This window comes from Odocoileus virginianus, chromosome 2 (assembly GCF_023699985.2).
Source record: "Odocoileus virginianus isolate 20LAN1187 ecotype Illinois chromosome 2, Ovbor_1.2, whole genome shotgun sequence".
Classification (NCBI taxonomy): Eukaryota; Metazoa; Chordata; class Mammalia; order Artiodactyla; family Cervidae; genus Odocoileus; species Odocoileus virginianus.
In genome coordinates this window covers 58,851,941-58,876,704 of record NC_069675.1, presented here as the reverse complement: position 1 = coordinate 58,876,704, position 24,764 = coordinate 58,851,941, and the positions used below count along the sequence as shown (strand labels likewise).

Below are 24,764 nucleotides of genomic sequence, written 5' to 3'. Positions count from 1 at the left end.
AATTATCCACAAAGCATAAATTAAGATTTTAAAAAATATGTTTAACTGCCTAATGTAGGTAATGTTTAAAATTATATTCTGGGGACTTCCCTGGTGGTCTAGTGGTTGAGGCTCTGTGCTTGCACTGCAGTGGGGCACTGGTTCACTCCCTGGGAGGAGAAATGAGATCCCATACATTGTGTGGCCAAAAAGAAAAGACTGACTTAAAATTATATTTCAAAATAGATTGGTTATGAGGTAGGATTTTCCTATTCTATTTAAATATGAGAGAATTGTGCTTTACGTTGTAACATTTTCTATCTACTTCCTTTTTCTGTTTTTTTTTTTTTTCTAAACCATAACCCCCTTAGGCAAGCTGGGAAACATGCACATTTGTTTTCTGAACAGAAACAAAATATCTAGAATTAGAGTCCAAGTCATCTTCACTTGAATATATATTTATTTTAGAATACGACACTAACAGCATGATGATAAACCGTCACAAACTTGTACCAAGAAGCACACAATCTTTAAAGTGTGTTGTTTTTCACAAGTAATTTAAGTATGGCATTATTATTATTTTGTACTAGAGTCAAAGACGACATTTAGATTCTTCAGCTTTGGGGCATTTAGTAACATCGAAATGATTGTCTAGTCAGGCAGAGGCAAGAAATTCAAATGCAGTTTCTTTCTCTTCTGCCAGTTCCTTTGCAGTAAGATCCATCTTCTCACGTGAGAAATCATTAATAGGGAGACCTTCAACAACTTTCCAGGTCTTATCCTGTTTGAAAATAAATGCAAATTAAGAGATTTATGATTAAACTAGAAGTTGTTCCAGCAAGCAACAACTTAGTTTGAACTTAATTTAGAGGAGTATGTTTTAAAACGTGAATCTAAAGAAGCAAATCAAAATCCAGATCTTAATTAACATAATTCTGATAAAAACTCAACATTTGAATTTGAAACTGACTGAATCTAGAAAAACCAACTTTAAATTAGGCTTTAATTAGCAAATATAAAAAACTATTGACTTCAGTACAGTTTTAATACAGAGCGACAACACTGAGAACCACTGTTTCATTTAAAAGTAAGAGAATATTTATAGATGTCCAATGTGAGAGGCAGAGTAACAAAAGGTGTCTAGTTGGGAGAGTTGAAACTTGCTTTCCAGATTAATTTCAATCTTTTCGTCACCTAAAGTTGTGCTCACATGATTTTAAAGCTGAGAAAAATGTCTAATTTAGTAAAGGAACAACTTTCTAGACTAAAATATACTATTGTTAATAAAAACACACAACTGGTATCCCATCAGGGGACAGAGGGTTTAAAAAAAACCCATACGACCTCACCTTGATTGTAACAGGGAACGAGTAAAGCAGATCGTCAGGAACACCATAGGAGTTGCCATCCGAGATAATGCCCATGGACACAAACTCTCCCTGAAAAGAAGCAACAGTCAATGTTTTATGAAAGGATTCCTTTCCATAACTGAAGGACACATGAACTAACAAAATTAGACCAGGTGATAGGTTCTTATTGATACTCTGTGTGTAACTTCATTACTATACAAAGAATCAGCACCAGGCACTTACACAGAAGGGCAACTTTCATGGTTACTATCTCAGTCCACTCTTCCAACCCATGTGTGAAGTAAGCCAGAGAAACATAACCCTCATTTTATAAATGAGGAAGCTGGTGGCCCAATATAGATTTGAAGAAGAAAAATAAAGCTACCTCTACTATGTTTGGTGCTTTCCACATTTCATCTCATTGACCTTATAACCCTATGAGTTAAATGCCATGTAAGAGATGACAAAACTGCTCAGAGGTTAAGCAACTTTCCCAAGGTTACTCACCTAGTCAGGAGTTGAGCTGGGATATGAACCTAACTGGCCTGACTGCAAGGCCACATGTCTTTTTGCTTGTTTGATTTTTTACATTACAGCATCAGAGGAAAAAACAAAAGAGGGGCCTGTGGAAGTCACTGAGTCCTCACCTCTGGGGTTCCAAACCAGATGTCTCTGACGTGGTCACAGATGGCTTTTGCGGCTGACATTGCACTGGACAGCTTTCGTGCTTTGATGACGGCAGCCCCGCGCTGCTGCACAGTCTGGGAGGGCAGGCAGAGACAGCAGGGTTATTCCTGGGGTGAGAGGCTGAAACTACAGCGTACTGTGTCCCCTCCAAAATCACACAACTACCCCATGGTGGCCTTATTAGCCTCTTTCACTTGGAAGCACCAGTCTTCCTGAAAAGGGACAGCTAAAGACCCACACAGAAAGCTGACCACGCTTGACATGAAGAAATGGACCTCTATAAGAGAGCTGGATGATTGGAGGGTATCCAGTTTTTCCCCACTTATCAATCTTGACTGCCACACAATGGATCAGATCGGATTATGACTGCCTCAGTATGACTCCCAAAGACTATATACACTCATCAAAGGCCTGCTGTCTTTGGGTTTCCTCCTGCCACCCACTGTGGGGAGACTCAGGTCAGTAATGTGTGTGTCTCTCAAGAGTTCTCGATGCTTGGCTGTGAAGAGATCTCCTGGATTTTTCTCACCGTGATAAATTCTCCCTTGAGCCAGCTGTCATCTTTCAGAGCTTCATAAACACCAACTTCCTTTCCTTGCAGTTTCACTTTGGCATGGTTGACATCTGGATACTGAGTTGAGGAATGGTTTCCTCAGATGATGACATTCTTTACATCATCAGAAGTCACTCCAAGTTTAAGAGCAATCTTGTTCAACAAAAAACAAATACATTACTTAGACAAGTTTATTTTTGTTTTAAATTTCAAATTGTGATCTATTTGACAAATGTCCTTAAGATAAAAACCTCTGAAACTTTAAGAGAACACAAGACTTATATTGATTTGTAAAAAAAACAACAACAAAACAAAAAATCCCCCAAAGATTTTACTGTTTGGTAAGTTTCCCAAAATAATTTAATAGTAGAGAAAGTATCTAAATACCTGATTGGTTAGAAACACTTAGGTGACATCTCCAAGTATTCAACAAAACAAAGGTCACATTTATGTATTTAAGCAATATTAAACTTTGGTGTTTTATATTTGATTAAGCTATTATACAAATAAGTCATCCATAAACTGTAAGATGATCCTTACTTTTAAGCATTCTACTTCAATACTGTACCCTATAATGTTTAAAGCTGTTGAGGTGGAAACCACTCCTAGTTGTAAAGATGCCGTGAAGGTTGTTGAAATGACAAGAATGGATTTAGAATATTATATACTGTAATGGTCCATTACAGTATACTAACACATATATATGGAATTTAGAAAGATGGCAACGATAACTCTATATGCAAAACAGAAAAAGAGACTCAGATGTATAGAACAGACTTGTGGACTCTGGGAGAAGGCGAGGGTGGGATGTTTCAAGAGAACAGCATTGAAACATGTATATTATCTAGGGTGAAACAGATCACCAGCCCAGGTTGGGTACATGAGACAAGTGCTCGGGCCTGGTGCACTGGGAAGACCCAGAGGGATCGGGTGGAGAGGGAGGTGGGAGGGGGGACTGGGATGGGGAATACATGTAAATCCATGACTAATTCATTTCAATGTATGACAAAAACTACTGTAATGATGTAAAGTAATTAGCCTCCAACTAATTAAAAAAAAAAAAAAAAAAGAAAACAACAATAAAAAAAGAAAACACAGATGGCCAGGACCCATCCTTCAAATTTCTAATCCTGTAATTCTGAGATGGAATCTTAATTTTGTATTTCTAATAAGTTCTTAAACAATGACAACATTGCTAGTTTAAGAATTATTCTTTGAGAACTAAAGCTCTAGAATATTTTCAAATAGTAAATTTTTCTGAATATTTAGATGGCTATACAGCAGAACTTTACACAACGATGTAAATCAATTATGTTTCCACAAAAGAATTCTTTAGGTAAAACAAAATATGATGTACACTTAAAATACAGAAATATACACAGCCCAAATTATATAGGAATCTCTATGGTCTAGGGAGTCAATTTCATGGGTATGATAATTTAAAAGTGGGGTTCTAATTAACTAAAGATAATTGCTAAACTTATAAACAAATTTGAATAAAATGCCTCATCTTCATGTATGCCACAAAAAAAAAAAAAAAAAAAGAATATTATATAAACTTAGTTGATAAAGCAGTGGCAAGGTTTGAGAGATTTACTTACAGTTTTGAAATCAGTTCTACTCAGGGTAAAATGCTATCACAGCATTGTATGCTATAGAGAAATTTTTTGTGAAAGGAAGACTTCATTGTTGTCTTAAGAAATTGCCACTGTCACCCCAACTGTTATCAACCACCACCCTGATCAATCAGCAGCCATAACATGAAGGCAAGACCCCCCACCAGCAAAAAGATTATGACCTGCTGAAGGCTCAGATGATGGTTAGCACTTCTTTTTTTAGCAACAAAGCCTTTTTCGAATTAAAGTATGTATATATTGTATGTATATATTTTTTAGACATAATGTTTTTACATACTTAACACACTACATACAAATAAAACTTTTATATGTACTAGGAAGCCAAAAAATTAATTGGCTGGTTTTATTCCTATACTTTACTTAGAAAGTGAAAGCACTCAGTCATATCCAACTGTTTGCGACCCCACAGACTATACAGTCCATGGAATTCTCCAGGCCCGAATACTGGAGTGGGTAGCTGTTTCCTTCTCCAGGGGAATCTTTCCAACCCAGGGATTGAACCCAGGTGTCCCACATCGCAGGTGGATTCTTTACCAGCTGAGCCACTTGGCAAGCCCAAGAATATTGGAGTGGGTAGCCTATCTCTTCTTTAGCAGATCTTCCTGCCCCCAGGAATCGAACCAGGGTCTCCTGCATTGCAAGGCGATTCTTTACCAGTTGAGCTACTAGGGAATTCTAATACTTGCTTTCCTGTAATTTCTTTCTAATTAGATAGCAGAATTTATAAGGATCTAAAATAGAAAGGTTTTAGAAAAAAAATTTAAAAGCTGATGTGTTAGGGTTACATTGTGATTTTTCTTCCCTTTACATTGCAATAAGAACGAAAGGAAAAACAAAATAGTTGTGCCAGAATCACAGCTTTTGCATACACAGATAATAGCAGCACTGCATCAAAGCTCTGGTTGTGTGCTCACCATATAGCAAAGAGAATACAGCCTGATATTTTAGCCCCAGACTCGAAACAACTCAAAAGTCCTTCAAGAATGGTTAAATAAAGCACAGCTGCTAGCATAACTGACACCATCTTGGGCCCTTATAGTTTCTCCTATCCTTTAAAACTGACCTGTGAAGTGAATCACATCTAGGGCTTTGTAGTTTATATTATATGGTTTAATAAACATCAGGATCAGGTAGCCAGCCTCTCTGCTCTGCTGGTCTCCAAACAATGATGAAAACCTCCCTTGACATTCCTGGCACCCACGAGACCAGTTATCCGTTCATGAATCTTAATTCAGAAACGTCCTGTTTCAAAGCACCTATACTCATACCCGAGGGTAACTACAAAATTGTCCCTGTGGCTCCTCTGTGGTATGGTGTGCAGCTGCAAATGTTTCTGGGTCACTGTCTGCCTGATCCCAATCCCACCCTGTGAGTAAGTTACCGTATAATAAACTGATTCATTGGTTATATGGAGCTGCCTGCCTTGTTTTTTGGTCTCAAGATGCCTTCTTAGTTTGGTGGGCACTTTTCATTCCTTCTGTCTTCCAACACAAACTGTGGTACATTCATATAATTAAATAAATGGAGTAACAATAAAAAGAATGAACTACTGATACATGTAACAACTTGAATGGTTATTAAAAGCATTAAACTGAATGAAAAAAGTTGTCAAAAGGTAACTTACTGCAGGATCCTATTTTTAAAACATTCTTAAAATGACAAAAGCATAGAGTTGGAGAACAGATAAATGGTTGTCAGAGTTTAGGAAAGGAGAGGGACTGGCTAACTATAAAGAGGCAACATGAATAGGAGTTCTTTGTGGGTGATGGTACAGTTTGTGGTTATAGTAATCTAATATATAATTAGATGATATAGGATCATTCATAAAGACATAAAAACTGTAGAAATCTGAGTAAAGCTATTTAACAGTGTGGTGTGTAGTTTAGTCAATTTCCTAGTTTTGATAATGCTCTATAGTTATGTAAAATGTCATCACTGTGGGAGGAGGGTGGCAGGTACATGGGGTTCTCTGTACTATTTCTGCAGTTTCTTCTAAGTCTATAATTATTCCAAAATAAAAAGTAAAAAATGACAACCAACCAACCAAAATGATACAAATGAAAAAAGCCATTACCTAAAATGTTTGCAATGCCTTGACTCATCTTCATGCTAATTTATTCAGTCAAGGAAGAAGCACGTTGTGCTTACTTTCACTGACGGTTATAAGTTGAGACTCATTTTTTAAGTCCTAAAATAGATTTTAAAAATAACTTAAAATTTTGCTTTTGACATTTAAAATCACTTCTGATCTAATCCCTACTTCATCTAGAGTTCTGCAAAAATTAGGACTATTAACTATCATATCCGTCTTCACAAATTAGTTGGGTGGTTGGTTTCTGGGGTACAGGCTACTGATCTGCTTAGTGGTAGGTGTAGAGTGATGTGCTATGCAATGAGTACCATTTTCTGTGTGTGCCATGACCTGAAGGGACGTGCAAAGAACTGTTCTTACTTATATTTAGCTGGCATCATTGAGAAAAAGGAAAATTTATACTCAGGCAAGTGAGCCAAGATGTATATTATCAACAATTTAGAAACCCTAACTCTGTTGGATGTCAACTCCAAAGTACAGTGAGGACAAACTGTCTGCAGGCCTCTCCTCCCTACAGGAGGCTCCCCTGACTTCCTGTGTCCTGTTTGCCCATTTCCCCTTGTTCTTTAGATCTCCTGAGCTAATCAGCTTCTCTCTGGATAGCAAAGGCCAGTACTTGGCACCCAGCAGATGTGATTTCTGAATATCATGCAGGTCAGAGCTAAACTACCATGTACCCAGGATAGTAAGCAGCTCCTTGCTCCTTCAGGCATTTTCATGCCTGTCACACAGACTTGTTGAACAGCTTTTGATTCATTCTCCAGCTCTAGTTAATTTTCTTCTCTGTGATACTACCTAGCTGGTTTCATTGACAAATTACCTTGCTGGCCAGGAGACAACATACGTAGCTCTGGTTTGCAAATATACAGGGGAATTCTGCAGGGGATAAACAGTCACTAGGCAGTGAGGCACTCTGATTTCTAAAACAAATTATGTAAGACCAGTATTCATTCAGGGAGAAGGCAGTGGCACCCCACTCCAGTACTCTCGCCTGGAAAATCCCATGGACGGAGGAGCCTGGTAGGCTGCAGTCCATGGGGTCGCTAGGAGTCAGACATGACTGCGCGACTTCACTTTGACTTTTCCTTTCATGCATTAGAGAAGGAAATGGCAACCCACTCCAGTGTTCTTGCCTGGAGAATCCCAGGGACGGGGGAGCCTGGTGGGCTGCTATCTGTGGGGTTGCACAGAGTCGGACACGACTGAAGCGACTTAGCAGCAGCAGCAGCTGCAGTATTCATTCATGTAAGAAAACTTAATCTTTGGGTCTGTTACTTTTCTCACTGGATTAACAGCCTCTAGAGGAGCAAGAAACAGCTTCTTCAAAAACTTCCTAACAGCTGTCACTGTGCCAAACCAGCATGCTGGAACATGGGCCAAAGTCAAAGTTTGTGGCTTTCTTCCCTCTTTCCTCACTCAGACTTTCACCCCGCAAGGAAAACTGTTGCAGGCACTGGGACAAAGCATCATTTTGCTGTACATCGGAAAGCAGAGTTTTCCAATGCCTGCCTCAACTAAGGCCTCAGGTCAAACAGCACAGGTGGAAATTTGTTGGTGTTGTCATCATTCTACTGTCTTCTCCCTGTTGCAACACAGAGATTCACCATCTGGTAATCCAAAGTCCACAGACGTAACACCTGTGGTACCACCTTTTCTTTCATAACAGCTCTGGGTGTGCCTGTGAAGTTGCTTCAGTCGTGTCTGACTTTTTGTGACCCACTGGACTGTAGCCCATCAGGCTCTTCTGCCCATGGGATTCTCCAGGCAAGAATACTGGAGGGACTTGCCATGCCCTCCTCCAGGGATATTCCTGACCCAGGGATTGAACCCTTGTCTCTTGCATCTCCTGTGTTGGCAGGTGGGTTCTTTACTACTAGCGCCATCTGGGAAGCCCATAACTGCTCTACAGTACCCCAATCTCCTGCCTCCAGTCATTCAAACCAACTCCCATTTCTTCCCAGCTACTGAGTGCTGGCTAAATAATAAGAAAAAAGACCCAGCCCACAGCCCAAAGCCTCTCAGGAAATATTTGTAATTTAAGCTTGTTATCCAAATACCTTCTAAATTAACTGAGAGATTTCTGAAGTGTGACTCTTCTCAAAATTTGGTTATATATCTCTTCATCATCATCATCAGTAATAATTACAGCAGCCAACCTTTACTGAGTTTTTACTATGTGATAGGCATCAAGATAAGGTCTTAACATAGATCTTCTCTCGTTTAGTGCACATAACTACCATATGAGATAGATAACAATTATTATCCCATTTTACAGCTTGAATACACTTTCTCAGGGTCACAGAGCTAGTGAATGGATTTAAGTCACTTGATCGCATTCCCAGGTGATGCGAGTGGTAAAGAACCTGCCTGCCAATGCAGGAGATGTTAAGAGACACGGGTTTGATCCCTAGATAAGGAAGATCCCCTGGAGAAGGGCATGGCGATCCACTCTAGTATTCTTGCCTGGAGAATCCCATGGACAGAGGAGCTTGATGGGCTACAGTCCACAGGGTCCCAAAGAGTCAGACACAACTGCAGTGACTTAGCATGCAAGACCCATACCATTGTGTAAGAACACATGAGGGTGTGGAGTTAGGCAGACCCTTTTACTGACTAGCTGTGTGTGTGACTTTGAGGAGGTTCCCTGACCTTTTTAGGCTTCAGAATTCTTATCTGTTAAACAGGAGATAATAACAGATACCTCATATGGTTACTATGAGAAGTAAATGACAAATTAAATGTAAAACATTCAGTTTAGTGTAGAAACTTAAATGTAAATTCTTTTCTCCTTCACTGGGCCCTCCAGAGCTGAAAGATGATCAGCTCTCAGTGTAAAGCAGTGGTTTTCTTAGCCAGACAGTAATAAGGAAGGTATGCAGTTACACCAGAGTTTGTCATATTTTGCAGAAGCAGAATCCTGGGCAATAAGAGAAATTGTAACATGCACTGGACAAGCTTGAGTTAAGAACTAGACTGTGAATTTCAGAAGGCTTCTGTTCTAAGGAGACCAGGAGAAAGGTGAACTGAGGCCTCCTAGGTCTTCATGTGGAAACAAAGAATAGATCTCAGTAATTAATGGTTTTAAAAAGAACAAAGAATGCAAGAACAAAAAACTGTCATTAGGCAAGAGAAGTAACCATAGCAAATGTAACAAATCAGTTGTAAAGGCTCCCTGTTCTGTCCTGTTTCAAAGGTAAAGATCAATCAGAAGCACATTCCTGAGCTGTTTTGTAGCATCCAAAACCCCTTAAGCATTCACTCATCAGATTAACTGGAGTCTAAGGAATAAGACTGCTGACCCTTGTGACTTCACTCAATAGGTACCTGGATTTTGTCAACCTAGAGTGAACTTTGCCTCATTTTAATGCTAAAACCTCTACCCCAAGGACTGCCATTTTTGAACATGCAAGGCACATATGTTTGAGCATGTTGTACTATGCAAGCGCATCTAGAAACCCAGCTTTACATGGAAGATTATACTCACTCATGAATATGCATATTGTTATTATTCAGTTGCTAAATCCTGCCCTACTCTTTGTGACCCCCATAGCCTGCAGCACATCAGACTTTCCAGTCCTTCACAATCTCTCAGAGTTTGCTCAAACTCATGTCCATTGAATAAGTGATGCTATCCATCTCATATTCTATTGGCCCTTCTCCAGTCCTCAATCTTTCCCAGCATCAGGCAGGGTCTTTCCCAGTGAGCTGGCTATTCACATTAGGTGGCCAAAGTATTGGAGCTTTAGCATCAGTCTTTCCAGTGAATATTCAGGGTTGATTTCCTTTAGGATTGACTGGTTTGATCTCCTTGCTGTCCAAGGGACTCTCAGGTCTTCTCCAGCACCACAATTCAGAAAAATTAATTCTTCAGTGCTCAGCTTTCTTTATGGTCTCTCGGATCTGTACAAGACTGCTGGAAAAACCATAGCCTTTACTATACAGAGCTTTGTGGGAAAAGTGTTGTCTCTGCTTTTTAACACACTGTCAAGGTTTGCCACAGCTTTTCCTCCCAGGAGCAAATGTCTTTTAATTTCCTGGCTGTAGTCACTGTCCACAGTGATTTTGGAGCCCAGAAAAATAAAATCTGCCACTACTTCCACTTTTTCTGCATCTGTTTGCCATGAAGTGACAGGACCAGATGCCATGATCTTAGTTTTTTGAATGCTGAATATTAACTCAGCCTTTTCACTCTCCTCTTTCACCCTCATCAAGAGGCTCTTTAATTCTTCTTCCCTTTCTGCCATAAGGGTGGTGTAATGTGCATATCTGAGGTTACTGATATTTCTCCCTGCAACCTTGATTCCATCTTGTGTTCATCCAGCCCGGCGTTTGGCATAATGCATTTCTACTCCGCATAAAGGTTAAAGAAGCAGGGTGACAGTATACAGCCTCGACGAACCCAACTGGAAACCAGTCCACGGTTCCATGTCGGGTTGTAACTGTTGCTTCTTGACCTGCATATAGGTTTCTCAGGAGGCAGGTAAGGTGGTCTGGTATTCCCATCTCTTTAAGAATTTTCCACAGTCTGTAGTGATCCACACAGTCAAAGGCTTTAGCGTAGTCAATGAAGCAGAAGTAGATGTTCTTCTGGAATACTCTAGCTTTCTCTCTAATCCAATGGATGTTGGCAATCTGACCTCTGGTTCCTCTGTCTTTTCTAAATCCAGCAAGTACATCTGGAAGTTCTCAGTTCATGTACTGTTGAAGCCTAGCTTGAAGGATTTTGAGCATTATCTTGCTAGCATGTGAAATGAGTGCAATTGTATGGTAGTTTAAACATTCTTTGGCATTTCTTTAGGATCAGAGTGAAAACTGACTTTTTCCAGTCCGGTGGCCACTGCTGAGTTTTCCAAATGTGCTGGCATAGAGTGCAGCACTTTCACAGCATCATCTTTTAGGATTTGAAATAGCTCAGCTGAAATTCCATCACCTTCACTAGCTTTGCCAGTAGTGATGCTTCCTAAGGTCCACATGACTTCACACTCCAGGATGTCTGGCACGAGAGGAGTGATCACACCATCATGGTTATCTGGGTCATGAAGATCTTTTTTGTACAGTTCTTCGGTGTATTCTTGCCATCTCTTCTTAATATCTTCTGCTTCTGTTAGGCCCATACTGTTTACATCTTTATTGAGCCCATCTTTGCATGAAAAATGTTCCCTTGGTATCTCTAATTTTCTTGAAGAGATCTCTAGTCTTTCCCATTCTATTGTTTTCCTCTATTTCTTTGCCTTGCTGACTTAAAAAAGGCTTTCTTATCTCTCCTTGCTATTCTCTGGAATTCTGCATTCAGATGGGTATATCTTTCCTTTTCTCCTCTACCTTAAGCTTCTCTTTTATACTCAGCTATTTGTAAGCCTTCCTCAGACAGCCATTTTTCCATTTTGCATTTCTTTTTCTTGGGGATGGTTTTGATCACTGCCTCCTGTACAATGTTAGGAACCTCTATCCATACTCAGGTATTCTGTTCATCAGATTAATTCCATGAATCTACTAGTTTCTCCCACTGTATAATCATAAGGGATTTGATTTAGGTCATACCTGAATTGCCTAGTGATTTTCCCTACATTCTTCAGTTTAAGTCTGAATTTGGCAATAAGGAGTTCATGATCTGAGCCATAGTCAGCTCCCAGTCTTGCTTTTGCTGACTGTATAGAGCTTTTCCATCTTTGGCTACAAAGAATATAATCAATCTGATTTTGGTATTGACTTTCTGATGATGTCTATGTGTAGTTGTCTCTTATGTTGCTGAGAGTGTTTGCTATGACCAGCGCATTCTCTTGGGAAACTGTTAGCCTTTGCCCTGCTTCACATTTTGTACTCCAAGGCCAAATTTGCCTGTTACTCTTGGTATGTTCTTGACTTCCTATATTTGCATTCTAGCTCCCTATGATGAAAAGGACATCTTGTTTTGGTGTTAGTTCTAGAAGGTCTTGTAGATCTTCACAGTACATTCAACTTCAGCTTCTTCAGCATTAGTGATTGGGGCATAGACTTGGATTACTGTGATATTGAATGGTTTGCCTTGGAAACAAACCAAGATCATTCTGTTGTTTTTGAGATTGCACCCAAGTACTGCATTTCAGACTCTTGACTATGAGGGTTACTCCATTTCTTCTAAGGGATTCTTGCCCACTGTAGTAGATATAATGGTCATTTGAATTAAATTTGTCCATTCCATTCCTGTCCATTTTAGTTCACTGATAACTAAAATGTTGATGTTCACTCCTGCCATCGTGTTTGACCACTTTCAATTTACCTTGATTCATGGACCATCAGAGGGCAGACAGAATGAAAACCACAATCACAGAAAACTAACCAAGCAGATTACATGAACCACAACCTTGCCTAACTCAATGAAACTATGAACCATGCTGTGTAGGGCCACCCAAGATAGACAGGTCATGGTAGAGAATTTTGACAAAATATGGTTCACTGGAGAAGGGACATACCACTCAGCATTCTTGCCTTGAGAACCCCATAAACAGTATGAAAAGGCAAAAAGATATGATACTGAAAGATGAACCTCTGCCTCCAGCTGCAACCCCCACCACCTAGGTCATTAGGTGTCCAATATGCTACTGGAGAAGAGTGGAGAAATAGTTCCAGAAGGAATAAAGAAGCTGAGCCACAGTGGAAATAATGCCCAGTTGTGGATGCATCTGGTAAAGTCAGATGCTATAAAGAATAATACTGCATAGGAACATGGAATGTTAGGTCCATGAATCAAGGTAAATTGGAAGTAGAATATGATAAGGATATAAAAATGAAAGTGAAACTAAATATAAAATTTAAATCAATTCAATTGCTTATCTGAGTGAAAAAAGCAGAACCACATGAAACCCACAAAACTCAAGCCTTTGTCTTTATAATTTCCTATGTACCTGACAAAAATAATTGTGTACCATTATGTGAATTATCTATACTAATGACTAAAATTTTTAACCACTGTACTAAGAGGACATTAGCAGTGACATGTGATTAAAGAAAGGAAATGGAATATAATGGTGAAAATTAAGTACAAAGTTCAGCTGCCTTAATAGATTAGATTTAAAGATGTCCTAACAAAGTGGAATAGCTACCTACTAAAACAAAACAAGGAAAAAAGTACAAACTAAGATTCAGTTACTTTAAGGGTGAGAAAAAAGGTTTAAAGTTGAACATTTAAGATTTGAAAAGGCATCTTTCTTACCTGAGCTTTAGCTCGGTTGTGATCCAAACGAGTCAAGCAACTGAAGTTCTCCTTGGGGATGGACGGTGCCGACTTGGAGGCAGTCAGGCAGTTGGTATTGGCTGGGTTCCCCACCACAATAACCTAGGATGTACAAGAGGCACAGCAGAGCTTCAGACCGAACACTAATTTAAGTAAACCAACTTATCAATAGGATAGGACTGATGTAACGTGTGGCCTTTTGATCAATTTGTGTGAGCTAAATATGTATAGTTATTACCCTAGTTTCTAGATTCTAGGAGGTTTCTATCCTCCCTTCTAATATTTTTTTTTCCTCTTGTTAGTATTTGATGTGACTACTGAAAACATTGACTAAAACCACCATTATATATACAAGTCATTGTGTTTTCTGCTAAAACAGAGACAGCATTTATTTTCTTGCCATAAAAAACTAGTAACCGAAAGCTCTATCTCAGGGTTCGAGTCAATCATAAAAATTTCCTGTCTCATAAAAGTAGCCCAAGAAAGAAATTCTTTGAGGAGTTTGTTTTAGGGCAGTGATTTGCCCTTATGAGTGGAAAGTGTTTCTCATTCTTGCCTAATCCTAAGAATTAACTGGGATAGTTGCTAAAATACCAGGTCCCACCCCTTTATACTCATTGAATCTATCTTCAGGAAAAAGCACTTCAGGCTTTTTTTCTTTCTGAAAGGGGGATACAGTGAATTACAATACAGCATAGGAAAACAAATACATGAATTTTTTTTACAAGTCTTAAAAATCTTTAATAAAATGATTTAAAAAACTCACTGTGAAATTATATCAAATTTACAGAAAGCTATAAGCATCTTACAAAGACTAACTCCCACATCCCCTCTACCTAGATTCTCCAATTTGCCCCATCTCTCTCACCTTCTGTGTGCGCGCATGTGTTCACACTTGCGCGTGTGCGCGCGCGCACACACACACACACACACACAGAGCCCTTAGTCTTTATTGAGTCTGTCCATGAGCAAGCTGCAGATATGATACTCCAATATCCCTAGCTATTCCAGTGTAGGTGTGTCTTTCCCCCTAGAAAGACATTTTTGGCTGAGAGGTAATTACTCTGCAAGCAGCACAATAATCCCAAGCAGCCTTGTAATTTTTTTACTAAGAGACCTGGGGACTTCTACTCAATTTATTTTTATTATTTTCTATTAATGATTACAGAAAATAAAAGTTAACTACTTGAAGTAAAGTCTGCACAGAGCAGAAATTCAGGTGTTTATGAAGTATTATAATAGAACATTATAAATGGAAACATTAGAAAATCTTATAAAATTTTCTTTTAGCTTTCTTTGGAGTCAGGATTGGGAGAAAGAAGTGTATTAAAATCAGTGAAACCTTTAACCAGCAAGCCTTTTTGCTGTGACAGTTAATTAAGTTCTAGGTAGGTAGGTAGCAGTGTTAGTCATTCAGTCGTGTCCAACTGTTTGGGATCCCATAGACAGTAGCCTGCCAGGTTCCTCTATCCATGGGATTCTCCAGGCAAGTATACTGGAGCGGATTGCCACTCCCTTTTCCACAGGATCTTCCCTACCCAGGGATTGAACCTGGGACTTCCGTGTTGCAGGCAGATTCTTTACTGTTTGAGCTACAGGGAAGACTTTCAAGTGTCTCTGGTGGTTCAGCTGGTAAAGAATCTGCCTGCAATGCGGGAGACCTGAGTTGAATCTCTAGGTCAGGAAGATCCTCTGGAGAAGGGAACGGCTACCCACTCCAGTATTCTGGCTGGAGAATTCCATGAACTTTATAGCCCACGGGGTTGCAAAGAGTCCAACACGACTGAGCAACTTTTAGTCCGTTAAGTTCTAGGTAACTGATACTTAATTGGTAAAAGGAGGCTTTACTGGAAGATAAATTTAAAACCAATAGGTTTAATACCCAGAAATCATAACTGACTCAACTCCTCAACAGACAAGTCTATCAAAATTCCTCTGGATTGAGAAAATCTGGGCACTCAGAAGCCACCACTTCCCGGCACTTCTACAGCCATCTTCCTTTACAACCACACACAAATCCAAATGTCTGAACAAAAAGTCCTGTGCAGCTAAAAGGGCACCAGAAGGTTCTGTGCCTTTTCTACAGGTTTACAAACTAATATTAAATCTCCATGTCATAGTCAAAATATTTTTAAGCCCCTCAGAATATAGATTTCTACACTATATGAACAAGCCCTGAAAGGGAGGGCTAATCAAGCAAAACCCTATACCTGTATTTACTGACCGCTGTACAGAACTGGGGAAAAAAACAAAACAAATTATTTCATTTTCACTTAAATGCTGAAAGCAGAAGTTTCAAATGCTGATAGTGAAAAACCCTGTAAAATATTCTGTTGGTCACCTTAACTGACTTCTTGGCATATTTGTCCAAGGCTGCACCCTGGCATTTGAAGATTTTCACATTTGCTTTGAGTAAATCTTTCCTCTCCATGCCATCCCTTCTTGGCATGGAGCCCACAAGAATGGCCACATCCAGGTCTTTGAAGGCAATCTCTTCTTTATCTGTTGCGATGACATCTGTGAACATGACAATAAATATGCAGAGCTACTTAAACACCGAAGTCTGAGGTTTTTTCATACTGAATCTACCCAGTAACTCTTCCACTTTGCAGCAACTGTTTACTTTTACAAATCACAGTGATCAAAGTTTAAAGGGCCTAAGAAAAGAAAGGCAATATATTAATTCAACAACCATAACATAAGCAGAAATGTCAATACATTTATTTTGCTTAATTTCAAAACTCTGTAGCTTTCATCTTTTATTATGATGCAAGGTATAATATACCTTTCAAAGCAACATTAATTATTCATATTAATTACCACCGATAACACAAAAGAGAATCTAACTCACCTAACCTTTAAGTTACAGTTACTTTAAGTTTTAAAGTATCACCCAAATTAAAATCGTGCTTCTTGAGGAGTTTTTTTCTGTAAGGAATAACACTGAGAGGTTTATTTTGTCACAATTAATTTTAACATTTTATGTGCTGTGTGCTTAGTCACTCAGTCGTGTCCAGCTTTTTACGACCCCATGGACTGTAGCCCGCCAGGCTCCTCTGTTCATGGGATTCTCCAGGCAAGAATACCGAAGTGGGTCACCATGCCCTCCTCCAGGGGATCTTCCCAACCCAGGTACTGAATCCAGGTTTCCCTCATTGCAGGCATATTCAAGCCACCAGGGAAGCCCAAACATTTTATAGGATGAAGACAATGAAATTTAAAGAGATTAATTAGCTACCTGTCAAAAAGGAGTGGGACTGTCATTCAAGTCCAGATTGGTTCAGAGTTCAACCACTATGCTGCAGTGCAATAAACATATACCTTCTTAAAGAACATACAGTTGATCCTTGAACATGGGTTTGAACTGTGCATGTCAAGTTTACATGTGGATTTTTTTCCCATAGTAAATACTACAGTAAGGTACAATCTGAGGTTGGTTGGACCTGCAGATACAGAGGAAGTGTGAACAGAGGGCCAACTATAAATTGTACTTGAATTTTCCACTGCAGGGAAGGTTGGCACCCCTCAGCCCTGAGTTGTTAAAGCATCAGCTATATATCATGGTTCTTTTGGTGACTGTATTAAAAAGGCCATGACCAGTGCTATAGACTGGATGTACTCCCATAAAATTATATGTTGAAACCTAATTCCCAGTGTGATGGTATTAGGAAGTGGGGCCTTTGGGAAAAGATTAGGTCATGGGTGGAGAAGCACTCATCGAATGAGATTAGTGCCTTATAAAGGAGGCTCAGAGAGCTCCCTCACCCCTTTTGCCATGTGAAGACACAGTGAGATGTCTGTCTATGAAGCAGGAATTGGACTTTCACTAGATATCCAAGCTATTGGCTTTTTGATTACTGACTTCCCAACCTCCAGAAACATTAGAAATAATTTCTGTTGTTTATAAACCTATAAACTCTATGGTATTTTTGTTATAAGGTAAGGTAAAGCCACTCAGTCGTGTCTGACTCTTTGCAGGCTCCTCTGTCCATGGGATTTTCCAGGCAAGAGTACTGAAGTGGGTTGCCATTTTCTTCTCCAGGGTATCTTCCCAATCCAGGGATCAAACCTGGGTCTCCAGCATTACAGACAGATGCTTTACCACCTGAGCCAATAGCAGCTCCCAAATACTAAGACAATCAGAATATAGTGCTGTCACCGATAAATGTTTAGATCAGAAACTTGTGTCAATCAGGCTGCTATAAGTCCCCAAGTAAGTATACATGAGAGCACCAGTTGGAGAAAAAAACAATCCATCTTCTTCCCAGTCATGCAGCCTTATCTGCTGAACCTGTATATTCATAGCTGACCAAGGTCAAGCTGACTATAACCTGGGTACATAAGAGTCAGCAGAGGGAACTCAGCAGAGAAGGGAATAAAAAGGAAAAAACAACATAGGAAGCTGATTTGGAAACAGTGGGTGAGGAAAAAGATCCAGCAGAACAATTTGGACAGGGTAATGCATTCTCTTACGTAACTTTGCAATCAAATGATTGAGGTGGCAGAGCAGCCCTCCCAGTAACTGTTTATTGAACAGACACAAGAATTCTGAGCATGGTTTATCTTGGGCATCTATATATTTTTGATTTGTGCAAGTTCTTTGAGAGTATTATTAATTCTTACCCTCCCTTTCCCAAAAAAGATAATGATGAAGGTAGAGTTGAAGAACAACATTCAAATTAGTTTACAGCTTGACCTAATATTTTAATGAATCTTTCAATCAAATTTAAGACCTCTGTCTTGACATTTGCTATTTATTTATTCATTCTTGGTATATATACATCTTACCAAGTGGTAGTAGTCCAAAAATAAAAAACTTTTAATGAAATAATTTCTAATTGAAAGGCCAGTTAACAAAGCTCTAAAATCTACTGTTTTAAAGATATAAAATACTATAATATCCCTTTCTCCTCCACTCCCCAGCTCACCTTTCAGGAGGGGAAGGGCACAGTCTTGCAGCTCCATCAGGACACCATCCAAGACACCCATCATGGGAGTGATATCCAACAGCACGAGAATGATAGGCTGCCAGACAAACAGCAAGGACAGCATCTGTCAGTGTCGGTTATGTCATTTAGTCACAGAAAAAGTCCTTTTGCAGAGTTTTTGCTAATTGGTGTGTATATGTGTGTAATTCCCATTAATTAATCATAATTATTTTAGGAAGTCAGGTGTCTAACAGCAGGCTACTCTTAAAAAAAGGAATACTATAAAACCAGCAATAGTTTGCTAACAGACACATTAAGAGGAATCACCTTTATTGAATTTTAAAGGAGTATATAGAAGAAATACCAGATTGAAGTGACATGCCACACCATGCTTTTGTTGTTGATGGCTGTGTATCCAATTTCAGTTCATAGAAAGCTAAGCACAGTATCTTGCATAAAGGAAGAACTTGATATCCATGGGTAAGGACAATGGATAGATGATTATCATAGAAAAGGATTTTAGTATACATTAATCGGACCTGCTAGAATAGAGGGAGGTGGTGGTGCAATTGCTAAGTCATGTCTGACTCTTCTGACTCCAGGGACTAACCCTGCCAGGCTCCTCTGTCCGTGGGATTTTTCAGATAAGAATATTGGAGTGGGTTGCCATTTCTTCCTCCAGGGGATCTTCCCGACCTGGGGATCGAACCCAGGTCTCTTCCACTGAAGGGAGATTCTTTACTGACTGAGCTACCAGGGAATAGAGGGTACCTGCTTCAAACTGGGAAAGTGATTTGCCTGTCTAACTCTTCTGGGTCTAAAGACCATTTATGAACAAGAAAGTGCTGATTCAGCAGCTTTCTCTTCCATTTGACTCTCCATATCAGTTACTGTCATTATAACATTTGCTGGCAGCACCAAGTCAACAGTACATGGAACAGTTATAATTTGCAAAGCATTTTCAGTGCCCAGAGGGGTGCATGGAACCTGCCAGATTCCATTTATAGTTGTGTGTCTCAGACATTTATTGGAATTATTCATTCCTTTAATATTTAAAAATTTATTTGCAACTGAATAGAGGGTTTTATTGAAAATGTTCTTACTTTTACTTAAGATTTATTGACACTTGCCCCTACCTGGTCTTTACCGAAGACAGATCCATTTCCAATACTGTATAGCAGTGAATATGCAATTTGACCAGCTGCTCCAGTCACAAGGACTCGGATTGGTTCAGACTGTAATGAAAGAGACCCATTAACATCTTATTTAAAAAAGGTTACTCTACCCTAAAGATGTTCATTATTTTCTCTATAATAAGACAACCACATACTTTAAAAGCTAATGTAAAATTTTAAAGACCATTCACATCTGGCTTAGTAGAGGATATTCATTCCAGACTTGTCCCAGTAAACACAGCATGCACAAAGCAATCGAGTGACTTCTGGGACACGTGTCCTTTAGCACATTTATGTGGTGTTAGTTAACTCTCCCTGCTATCTTCGATTTACTTATAAAATTTTATCCATCTCTTTTAGGATATTTTGCCACTAAAAATAGTCCTAACAATTTTGATGTGCATCATATGATGATACGAACCCCGGCGGCTACTAGAATCTTACAAATCCTCTTATGCAAATCCCCCCACTCCCTTCTGTTCACAAGAACCCTTCACACCAGGAAGAGAAACAGAGGTTAAAACTTTCCATTTACAAGGAACTGGAAAGTTTATTAATCATGATTCAAGTCCTTGGGGGAAGAAAAATAAATCTATTTAAGAAGAAAAAAAAAATGATGGATTAAAATACATTTTATCTAGATTATAATCTGGATTGTAATAAATTTTAGCATTAAGTAACAAACAACAGTAGCAACAGGTAGTCACAGCTGACAACCTGATTCCAAGGGAAAATTAATATTAAAGGGGAGTGAGAGGAAAAAGTACAAAGAACATATAATAGAAGGAAGTCATAGACCTTGAACAAAATCTAAACATATGGATGAAAAGTATATATATCTAGTTCAGAGTGATGACCCTGAATTATTAGAAATAAGTTAAATTAACCTCAGGGAATTATAAGGAGAGAAATATCTCTATTAAAAAGAGCTGAACAACAACAACAAAAAAGTTTAAAAAAAAAAAAGAGTTGAACAAAAATCTCTGCAAACTTAATGGGTAAGTTTAGATGGAAAAATTCAATCCAGGGAATTGTTCTTTTCTTGGACAATGCTGGGTAAATGTACTTCTACTCTGTAAGTGGTCAATGTGTCACCTCCTTTGTTACCCACATGAGAGAAGTGGCTGAACTGACTGGGGAGAGAAGCATTAGGTTTCTTTATATTAAGAATTCCCTCTTAAGAGGGGGCAGCTCTTAGCAGTTTGGTATCTATAGAATTCAGATTGGGGAAAAAAAAAAAAATCTCAGGACAGTGTCAATGTTGTAGAGAAATGAATCTGAACACTGCAGAGTATGAATGTGTTTCTTCCTCAGCGATGCCCAGAGTGAGTAGAGAAAAAGGGAAAAAGCTATGGAGTTTCTTCTGACCTTCTGGGTGTCTTCCCTATACTTTTCACCAACTTCCCCCATGCTTTCATATCTAAATAAACAAAATATGATAATTTCTCAAATAATCCAGTTTAAAACAATATTTATGTTCCCAATAGGCTTTAGGTTTATAAAGAACACTATGTGTTATTCCATATATTTATTTTCTATCACATGGCTTCTACATGTTTTAAATTCTGTCATTTCCCTCTCTTTCCTTGTAGCACATGATAATAGAAATGACTGCGTCTCCCTCTTTAGAATGCAAGCTCTATAAGGATAGGGGCTTTGTCTATTTTTACTGTTGTATCCCAGCTGCCTAGAACAATGCCTGGCATGTAGTTAGAGCTCATCAAATATTTGCTAAAGGAGTAGCTGGCTCTTGTAAAATTACTATCAAACCCTTGGGAATGTAAAAGAATTGTTTGGAAGCAAACCCAACATGCTTTAAAGAATTGTTTTATATACTTGCACTGAGAAGCTTGAAAATAGTGACAATAGTTCCAGGTATGGTTAGCAAAATTATTTAGCTCAGTAGTTCTAATCAAAGTCTTTTATTATGTACCTTGTACATAATACATGCCAGAGAATCCATTAGTGAACCATATGTAAGAAACAAGAGGATAAGGCAGTTTTTTAAAAGAGGAGGCTAGAGATGCAGTAGTGATGAAGAGATGGCTTCTAGAGCCAGACTTTCTGGTTCAAATCTGGATTCCTCAACTCAGCTGTATGTTCTTAGTCAAGTTACTGTATTGTTTCTCTAAGGTTGAGGTGGAGCTAATAGCAGCTACCGAACAAGGCAGTAAGGACTGAGACAGCTAACACACAAAGTGGTAAGGCTAGTACGGGGCAGGCACTCTAATAACAGGTCTCTGTCACCACAAATTTTTCCCTCTAAGGACTCTTGTAGCTTATGTTTATTTTCCACTACACTGTGGAACTCCTGTGAGAATAGTCTGCCTTTAACTCAAATTTGCACTCCCATATAGCATTCAAAAAGGATATGCTGAATGAAGGAAAGCAAGGGTTAAGAGAAATACGAACACATGCTACTTCAATGAAAGCAACCTAGAATAAGAAATGAGGGGAAAGTGACTACTACTACCACTACGTATAAAACTTAAACCTCCCAGAAAGCAGGTAGATGGTTATAATAATGCAGTCAATTTTAGGCATTAATTTTAGCTACTAAAAAAAAACCAAAAAAAAGGGGATTCCAAGTATCACAGTCCCTAGTGAAGGGATAGTGGGCAACTAATAAATAGCCATTAATCCTACTGTGTATCACTGAGCAAATTATTTTCATAGGTAGGTAGTATGAAGCCTAGTGTCTGAATCTCTGATGATGAAACAGAAAAGAAAGTGCAGTATTTGGTTCTGCCTGCTCTTTGCATCATTGCAGTTGAAAAGGAGGAGGGTGGGAGATTCCCACTGACTTTTCACAATGTTACAGTATGAAGAGAGGTTACTATTCTTTGCTTAGATATCTGGGCAGTCTGCCAACATTCAAAGAAGGAATGTCTTTGCTCTTGGCAGGGTATTAATGACCTTCCTGCAGATGCGGGCTCTGTCCTAAGCAAGTGTTCAAGTCTTTTGTTTGTAAAGTTTGAATTTAAGTGTTCCTTCTGTTATTCTACAGAAAGATCCATATATTCCATTTTTACTTTCTTATTTATATATATTTCTGTTATATAAAAGACACATAAACAGTATTCAGATTCTTTCATAGTTTATTCTTGCTGTCATTCCCAATGGACACAAGGAAAGGATCCCCTCCTTTAAAAAAAAAAGACAAAAGGCTGATTTTTAACAGCTTTACAACAAGATGGCTCTTTTGCAACACAGTGATTGTTTACACACCCTCCTGAGGAGGCAAGGCGATTGAGTCATCTGACAGGAGGATTCTTCCTCAAGGACATTATTTGGTGCTCCAGTGACCTTCCAGGGGTCAGGCCTGCCTTGATCTACCATGCAGGAAAAACAAAGAAAGAATGGGGGCCCAGGATCTTTGTGTGACCTTGGGAAAATCATTTGACCTAACCATACTTTTGAAGATTAGAGGAAATAATTTCCAAATTCCCTTCCAATTCTAGAAATATAGTATTCTCATTGTAAAACCGTCAAGTAATATAAGTGCTGATATATAATTTAGCTTGTATTTGCAGTATGAACTTGCATCTTCATCCAGAACTTCAGCAACTAAAAACAAAATTTCAGAATGACTTACCTGTCTAAATGACAAAATATGGTAAAATGGAAAGACTGTGAGGTCCTTGGAGGCAAACTTGTGTGACCTTGAGAAAATCACATTCGCTTTGGGTTTCCGTAAACTCAATTTTAAGATGGTCAAGATTTTTTTTAAAGGTTCCATCCAGTTTTAAAATTATGAAGTCTGAGGTTCTCTGTTAATAGGTACCTCTGCTTTCTGGCTAAGATGATTAGGTCAGAAACCACTGAATCCATCGTTTAAATGACTAATTATGTTATCTGACAAGATAAGTAGGGAATCTAGGTTTATCACTGAAAATTGGAAGCTGTTCCCACTGGCTCCTTTTCAAAGGTGGAAGGAGTTATCCCCGTGCCCTGAAAACACGTCTTTTCAGGTTCTGGAAATGTTCCAATTCCTTCAAATATTTCCCCATTCATTTTGGTATTTTGAAACAATGGAGAAAAACCATTCTCAACTATAAACACAAGTACTGAAGCAATTTCTCTCAGGTTGATATCAAATGTCACCTTCAACCAGCATGCTGATATTTCATACGTCAGAGTTCCCTCCTCCCACACCCCCTTCCTTCTCCCTTTCAACAGAGACAAGATATGGAGATCTTGGTGTCCAAATCTTCATGACAAGATGACTACGTTGTGTAACATTTAAAAGTGCTGGTTCTAGAATTAGTAACATACAGATTAGTAAAAAACACCGGCACAAATTATCTGTCCAGGGGCGCCGTCACTGTAACATGTACTGGCACAGAAGGAGATCAATGAACAGGTTTTAAATCACATTTCGTGAAATTAGACATGGCGGAAACACTTCTCCCGAAAAGGCGGATTGCAATCCCGAGCATCACCAGATGCACTACCTTTGCATTGAGGGCATTCTGCTTTCAAAAGCTTTGTGACAAAAGCCCTTAAAAACACTGTAGGCTTAAGAGGAGAAAAGAGGTTAAGGTCCAACACTCCGCATTTCAAACCTTATCGGCCTTATCAATCCCCCAGAGCGTGCTTGGGAGAAATCCCCCAGTTTCGTATTTTGTACCCCCAACATGCAGAAGGGCTGAGATCTCGCCTCTCCAGGGACAGTGATTTCTCTAAATTCCTTCTGAGAACCTCAGTTGGAAATAAACTCTTTCCCAATAACTAACTAGGTCACTGCGACAGTCCCCAGAAGATGAATCAAGACTTTCCAAAGGGCGCGAAGGACAATTCCTTGGACAGCCTTCCCCCAACAGTCCTTCAAGCGCAAGAAACGCTACATAGGGGCGCGAAGGCCGTAGGTGGGCAGCATGCAGGGGCCCACACTCACCATGATTGGGAACGGCGCGGACACTTTCTGCACTTGCCGAATGAGCCTCAGGCAGTCAGGTCACCTCTATCGCGGAACCGACTCGGAAAGGGCGAGCGGTGTTAGAAAAGGAAAAACGCGGCTCCCGACCGCGAGGCCCTCTGGGAACTGTAGTTTACTCTACCCTGATTCTGGCGCAATCTGCAATGCAATTCCTTCAAGTCTTAGAACTACACTTCCCGAGCTCAAAGGTTCTTCTCACGCTCTGCTCCTTG

The 24,764-nt window shown here is 39.2% G+C and overlaps 1 protein-coding gene and 1 long non-coding RNA gene across 2 annotated transcripts; both read right to left on the bottom strand.

The window, feature by feature from the left end:
* Positions 1–421: 421 nt before the first annotated feature.
* MDH1 (malate dehydrogenase 1) lies at positions 422–24,678 on the bottom strand. The gene is given in 9 exon segments (XM_020873005.2): positions 422–760; positions 1,329–1,418; positions 1,976–2,089; positions 2,545–2,721; positions 13,490–13,612; positions 15,852–16,027; positions 18,439–18,535; positions 19,575–19,673; positions 24,511–24,678. Coding segments are annotated over 9 exon segments (1,005 nt in total). The 5' UTR covers positions 24,514–24,678; the 3' UTR covers positions 422–634.
* LOC139039368 (uncharacterized) lies at positions 19,955–24,504 on the bottom strand. Its single transcript, XR_011492670.1, has 2 exons — positions 22,842–24,504; positions 19,955–22,757 (listed from the first exon to the last, which is right to left on the bottom strand). It is a non-coding gene; the product is annotated as an uncharacterized lncRNA (long non-coding RNA).
* Positions 24,679–24,764: the final 86 nt, after the last annotated feature.